The 7,542-nt window shown below is 44.0% G+C and overlaps 1 protein-coding gene across 1 annotated transcript in view; it reads right to left on the bottom strand.

The window, feature by feature from the left end:
- Nucleotides 1-6,953, bottom strand: part of SPNS3 (spinster homolog 3 (Drosophila)) — a 69,867-nt gene extending 62,914 nt beyond the window's left edge. Inside the window, exon 1 of the mRNA XM_006899796.1 lies at nucleotides 6,764-6,953. Coding sequence (XP_006899858.1) covers nucleotides 6,764-6,953 — 190 coding nt within the window. The remainder of the gene's footprint in view (nucleotides 1-6,763) is intronic.
- Between the last annotated feature and the right edge of the window lie 589 nt (nucleotides 6,954-7,542).

The raw sequence follows: 7,542 nt of genomic DNA, 5'->3' as shown, positions 1-7,542 counted from the left end.
ATACCATTTGACCCAGCAATTCCACTACTTGGAATATACCTCAAAGAAACCATAACCACCACTCAAGCAAAAATATGCACACCCATGTTTATCACGGCTTTGTTCAAAATAGCAAAGAGTTGGAAACAATCTAAGGGCCCAGCAACAAATGAATGGATTAGAGAAGCTGTGGTATATTTACACAATGGACTACTACGCTGCATTGAAAAACAAGGAACTCATGAAATATTATTCAAAATGGATGACCCTGGAGGATATTATGCTGAGTGAAATATCTCAGTCACAATAGGAAAAATACTGCATAGTGCCACTGTTGTAAAACGAGACTGACAGGGGTTGGGGAAAGACTGGGAAAGGTGGGATAAATTATGTATACTGCATTGAAACAGATGAGGGAGAAAACTTTTTAAAAGGGATATGTGATTAGGTATTATTGTCATGACATAAGTCCAGAATGAAGGCTACATAGTGGAGTGGACTTAGAGGAGGGATTGTATAACAATGAAAGAATTTTTCTTTTATAAGAGAAGAGTGAACTGGAGGGGAGGGGTGGGCAGGGAGAAAAGTGCATCAATGACTGAATGGAAATAAAAAAATCTTGGTAAATTTTCATTAAAATTAATTTTTTAAAAAAGAAAGTGATACTCTAAAAGGATAAGTCTATCACTGTTCCCATTACACAGATGAGGAAACAGAGGCTGTTCAAGGAATTGGGAGAACTGGAACTTACATTCCAACTGGAGGCATGCCATCTTCCTCCCTGGGCTTATGGAGAGGAGCAGAAGTCCCCAAAAAGGGGTACTAAAGAAACATCCACACAGTGGAGAAGAAAACAAAGAATCAGAACAAGTGAAGGGAAACGTAACACACAATAAGGACTTGATTAGACATGGTAATTAATTAATCAATCACATTAATCAATGGTGATTACTGTTATAAAACAAAAAAATTATGAATGCATTAAAACCCAGTATGATGCATAAACTTTCACTCAAATAAAAATTGGACTTTCTGGAAAAGCAAAAGAATCAGAGAAGTAAAATAAGAGGGTTTTGTTGTGGTTTTTTTTTTTGCTAAGACATTTCATCTGAGCCCCATTGCCACAGCACTTGTGTATATAAACCAGTGTATTTTCCCCTCTTCTAATGTCTTAATTATAAAATAAGAAACATTATTTGAAAATACAAAATAGGCAACACAAGTGTCATCAGCTCAATTGTGTTTCCCAGAAATGTGTATTAATTTCACCAGGCCATTATTTTTTTTATTCATTTTAATGAACATTTACAGAGATTTTGGATTTCCATTAATTAATTGTTGCACTTTTCTCCCTGCCTCTCCCCTCCCCGACCCCAGTTCACTCTTCTCTTTGAAAAGTAAAAGAAAAATTCCTTTATTGGTATACAATCCCCCCACCCCGGGTACACTCCACTATGGAACCTTCATTCCAGACTCTTATGATAATCATAATACCCTATAATATATTGCTTTTAATCTGTTCTCTCTCTCATCTGTTTCAATGCAGTATGCATAATTTATCCAGTTTTTCTCAGTTTTACCCCAACCCTGATGTCAGCCCCATTCTACAACAGTGGCACTGTGCGGGCCATGATTCTTATTGGTGGTTGTTATTGATTGCCATTGAGTCGAGTATGACTCATAGTGATTCGATGAACAGAAAACCTAATGCCTTTCCATAACTATCATCCTTTATCCAAGTTCATAGAGTTTGGCAGTTATTTAATGATATCTTCTGTATAATTATCTTCAAAAGCCAATCACTTTTAAGAAAATTAGAGTGAGATGCCATATCCTTACTCTAGTCATAGCCTTGATTTAATATATCGCAAAGCATAAAAGGAGAGAGAAGTGAGGAGAGATAGGGACCTCAATAATACCAAGAAATGAAAAAGAGCCAGGAGCAGAGCACATCTTCTGGACCCAGGAAGCCTGTGCTGAGAACCTCCTAGACCTAGGAAAATATTGATGCCAACACCATGAGAGCTCTGAGGAATGCTAGGCCCACAGATATTGAAAGGAAATTAGGATTTTCCTCTAGAAAGAGAAAGCCTCCCCTAAAACTGGCACTCTTAATTTGGACTTCCATCTTCCTAATCTGTGAGCAAATACATTTCTGTTTACTTAAGTCATCCACTTGTGGTTTCCTGTATAAGCAACACTAAGTAACTAAGAATTAATTTGGTCCTGAGCGAGTGGGATGCTGCTCTAATAGATACTAAAATATGTAAACGGTTATGGGATTGGGTAATGAGTAAAAGCTGGAAATGTTGGAGGAAGATTCATCAACAATCTGTGTAATGCAAACAACACAATCTTGCTTACTGGAAGTGAGGAGGGCTTGAAGTACTTGCTGCAGAAGATAAAAAACTACAGCCTTCAATCTGGATTACATCTCAACATTAAGAAGACAAAAATCACATCACCTCTGGGCCAAGAGGAAATTTTATGATAGATGGAGAAAAAATTAAAATTGTCAACAACTTAATCTTACTTGGATCTCAAATCCTTGGTACCAGCAGTCAAGAAATCAAAAGACATGCTGCATTGGGTAAATCTGCTGTAAAGGTTTTCTCCCAAGTATGAAGAAGAGAAGTTTAAAGAACAAGGTGTGTGCCTGATTCAGGCCATGGTCTTTTCAGTCACTTACTATGCATCTGAGAGTTGGACAATGAATAAGAATGACAGACTAAGAATCAAAGCTTTTGAGCTGTGGTATTAGAGAAGAGTACTGAATAGCTTACAGAGTAAAAAAAAAGAAAAACAAGAAAAACAAAACAAGCAAAAAAACAAAAACAACCCACCAACCCACAACAAAAACCAACCAAACAGATATGTCTTGAAGAAAGTGAAACCAGGGTCCTTAGGAGCAAGCAAGGGTGGCACAGCTTCGTCTCACATACTTTGGTCATTTTTTAGGAGAGGCTATTTCTTGGAAAGGGACATCGTGCTTAGAAAGGTGGAGGATCAGAGAAGGAGAAGGAGATCCTCAATTAAATGGATTGGCACAGTGATTGGAGCAATGGGCTCAAGTACATCAGAGAGGACAAGAATGGCACAGGATAGGACAGGGCTCTGATCTGTTCTTCATAGGGTCACTATGAGTTGTAGTCGATTTGATGGCACCCAATAACAAAAGCAACAATACTAAAAGTGGAGTAGTCCAAAGGGGATGACACTGCTAAGCCAAAGGTCGAGCCTCTCTGGTTTTTTTAATCCACCAGCCATCCACTGGAGTTTGCAGCTTCAGAAAGTCCACTGGAGGGCCAGCTATGAGTCTGTCCCAACTTGACAGCAATGAATTAATGAGTGAATAATCAAAGCTTAGTCTATTTTGAAGAGACATTGGTAGAATTACAAACAGCAAAGGCAATTCTGGTGAGAACTCAGGAGGGAGTGAAGAGAGCTCTAACCATGGAGGTACCGCAGACAGTAAGAAGTATGGCAGAGAAACTGAAACAACAGACTGACCTGGGACAGCATGGAAAGGGAGAGCTGAGTGCCTTCAGAAAAGAAGTTGCTGGCAGTGTGGGCTTTGTGACACTTGCTCAAGCAGAGCAAAGGCCAAGCCAGTTCTTTTTTTTTTTTTTTTCTCCCTGCCCCCTGGCCCCCAAGCCAGCTCTTCAAGAGACCAAGGAACTGGGAAATAGAAGCTGAAGAGACAGGAATGAGAAGCAGATTTGCCTCTGTCTCACAGGCCAAGCCATGACCTCTGGGACTTAGGGTGGAGCTGCCATTCAAACTGTCAGATGCATGTGTATGCTCAAAGCTGAGAAGGCAAGACTGCCATGCTGGAGGGTCAGAAGGCCTGTGAGGGCCAAGAGAGTGGACTTGCCTCTCAGTCAGACTAGGATAATGGAGCCACCCAAAGCTAAGGGAGCAGAATGGACAAACCAGTGAACTTGGAAATAACACAGAAGCCCAGGGCCAAGGATTTATCTGTCACTCAGGGTCCAGAGAACAAGGGCGACACTTCGTAGTGTGGAGGTCAGGGTGGGTGCTCAGATGAGCTAGAGGAAGTAAGGTTCTTTTCAGCCTCCACAGCTAATGTGAGTTGTTCTAGGCTTTTTACTTGCTTGGTGTCCACTGCTCTTTCGTTCTCTCCAATTTATCCCCTTTTTAATGGACCTGTCCACCTAGTAGTGCCCGTTGCACCATTGTGCTTCAAAGCAAGTAATTTGTTATTCTAGATTCAGAGACAAAGGGGAATGTGGTCCCAAAACAGAATTTATATCTGAAGTTGATTGAAGGCTTTTGGATGGGAGAAAGTAATTTGCATGGGGCAAAAATATGAATTTGGGGAGATCAAGGAGTAGAATGGCATGGATTCAATTGCAACAACAACAACAACAACAAAAAACATGTTAACTTAGCTGACTCTTCTCACTACATTAAAAGAAGAGTCAGAGACAAAGCACATGCTTTGGATGCAAGGTCCCTGTGCTGAGAACTCTTAGCCCAAAGGGAGATTGATTCCAACACATAAGGAGCTCTTGGGAAACCAGGACCACAGACATTCAAAGGAAATAAGGACTTTCCTCCAGGGCTGATGGAGAGAGGAAACCTTCCCCTAGAGTTGGTGCATCGAATCCAGACTTCTTACTTCCTGTATTACAAGAGGATAAACTTTGTTAAAGCTATCCACTTATACCTCTGTTACAACAGCACTTCATAACTGAGGCAACAGGTGAGAAAATAAATCACTAACTAAAAAATTCTTTACAGTTGCACTCCTTTTTTTTTTAGCAATGGGAATCTCATTTTTCTCTCCTCCAGGGCTCCTCTCAGTCCTGTGTCTCTCTGGGATTGGCCCAAGATCAGAGGTGTACACAGCCTTGTTTTCATATTGCCAAGAATTTCTAGCACCCCAAGGATGGGGGGAGAGGATTAATCATGGGGTCACACAATTTGATGGGTGTGGGGGTGAGGGAAATGGGAAGGATCTGGTGTAGAAAAATAATATATTCTAATTTTATAAATAACCTAGCATAAAAAAATATAAAATAGAATATATATGAATGATTGCATGAAACATAATGTAAATGAAAGATTGTATGAAACTCAATGTAAATGAAAGAGTGTATAAAATTCAATGTAAATGAGATTGTATAGAACAAAATTTCTATGAATGAAACACACTATAAAGGTATTATTATATGAAAATCAACAAAAAATCTTTTTTAAAAATATGATTTCTAGCACCCCAAAGAGGCTGTAAGGGAGATTTAGCCATTCTTCTCATGAGCCTTGACCCCACACTGTTGCCAAGACTCTGCGCGGTTTCACTTCTTTATTTTTCCACAACCAGGGGAAGTGAAGGGAGGGGCTTCCACTAAGCAGAACCCAGGCAGGGGCCTTCCAGGGAGAGTGCCAGGGGCAATGGGACCTCCCCATGATATCCCCCAGCACCCATCTGCCTCCTTCCTCCTCTCTGTGCCCTCGCCCACTCTTCTGCTCTGGCCCCCTGATTCTGGGCTAAGTCTCTGAGCTGACCACTCAGCCTCATGCTGCTTCTGTCAGGGCCTTAAATCTGAGACTATCCCTCCACTTAAAACAAAAAGTCTCTATGGCTCCTCATTGCCCACAGGAGGAAAACCAAGCAGCCAGCCTCCTATCCAAGAAGCTGATGATCTGACCCCAAATACTCTCTTTTGAATAATTTTCTCTTTTATCTTCTCTCTCCATCTCTGATCAGAACATGCACGCTGACCCCATTTGCCCCGGGTATAGGCCATTCCCTCTGTCTGAATGCCCTCCCTCCCCTTGTTCTCTGCCTTTCCAATCTTATCAGCTATCGAGGACAAAATATACTGCCTCTGTCAGCTCTGCCTGACCCCCTGGTCATTTGTCCTCAGACTCTGCTTGACACTCAGCCCGCTCCATCCTCTGTCAGAGATAGGTCCCCCAGAGCATCTCAAAGACAAAAACCAAGTCTGGCAGCACCCACTTCATATATTTACAGTCACTATGCAACATGCAGAGCTGGTAACCAACATTACCAAAACTGACGTCCTGACCACAGAGAAGTGGGCTACTGCCTACATCTCGCGCTTCCTCTGGCCCAGCCTCTTGACTCTGACCGGAGCTTTCTGCCCTGCAGGGTTCCTGAATGAACTTCTCCCCCAGCCCTGAGGAATGATCATTCCTGAGGTCAAGCAGGAACACAAATACAACTCCTCACTCCCCAGGGTCCCCAGGGCCCACCAGAGGGTCCTGTCCAGAGTTAGCGTTCAGTCAATCGTTAAAGACTGAATGAACGAATGATTGACAGGAAGAGAGAAAAACAGCTGGCGCTTTGGTTGATCTTGAACGAATGAATGAGTGGTGAGAGAAAAACAGCTTGAGTGAATGGATGAGTGAGTGCTGAGAAGACAGGAACAGATGGAGTCCTGGGACCTATAAGAAGGGGGGCAGGGTTTGGAACAGCAGGTGGACCCAGAGTTCTCTTCACCTGGGAGGTGGGCCAGGCTGCCCTTCCTCCACACCCTCACCCTGGCACATCCCCCCAACACCTCAAGGCCTTTGCCTGTAAGACCCTTTTCTCTCTGTTGTCTCTCCTCACTCGTACCCCATCATGCCTCCTGCCATCACAGCCACACACCCTCCTGAAAACCACCCTTGAGATGAGAAGCCTAGAGAGAATTCTGCAAGAGGAGAAAGGACACTAGATGGAAGGTCACTGTGGGATATGCAGCCACCAGCTGGAGGCTGGCCAACTGCCCAGGGTAGCCGTCCCTCTCCTCACCTGCAATGATGAACCAGTTCATGTAGTTCAGGAGGTTGATGTAGCAGAGCACAGCAGCTGCGATGTACGCTCTCCAGCGGGGCAGGCCCCAGGGGGCGGGTGTGGTCACAGGGGAATGTTGGCCTGAGGCCAAAGTCCCATAATGTCTGCCCAGTTGCTTGAGCCCAGGCTCCAGACCCCTGGTGGACATCCCCACGCCCACGTCAGGCTGCAGCTCCTGTCCTGGGGTGGTGGACGCTGGTGTGAGGACGCACCAGCTCTGCAGAGAGTCACTTCCTGTGGCCTCCTAGCCTCCCAACCTCAAAGCAGCTGCCCTAACTGCTGGGTATCTTATCTCAGGTTCCTGTCGAGCCCACAAGCCCACGGCAGCCTCACCAGTGGGATTTCACCATCTGAGTCTGTTAGGGTGCAAAGCTCCCCTGCAGCTGGGTGGCTGGACGGCTCGGTGGTCCACTTGATCTAGTCAGTGGCTACAGTGAGAATAAAGAGTTTGACAAGACAGGAAACGAGATGACGCCCAGAGGCCTGCTCCTTGTGGGGGAGTCTGGCCACCCACACAAAAGATGGACTGTGCACAAAGAACTTGAACCCAGGTCCAATCCTGTAGGCTGGGGCCAGCCCAGAGAGCAACACTGGGATAGGTGGCATCTGTCGCCTCTGGAGAAAGCAAGAGCTTGTGAGCAAAACCCATTAACAGACACCACACCCACGGGAATATATATTTTTTATAAGGAGCAGGATACTGGTCTGATTAGAGCATCTTTGTTGATAGTGGTGGT

Source organism: Elephantulus edwardii, unplaced genomic scaffold (genome assembly GCF_000299155.1).
Source record: "Elephantulus edwardii isolate Elephantulus edwardi_28Jun2011 unplaced genomic scaffold, EleEdw1.0 scaffold00267, whole genome shotgun sequence".
NCBI lineage: Eukaryota > Metazoa > Chordata > Mammalia > Macroscelidea > Macroscelididae > Elephantulus > Elephantulus edwardii.
The sequence above is the reverse complement of the archived record's forward strand: the minus strand, read 5'-3'. Positions and strand labels throughout refer to the sequence as shown.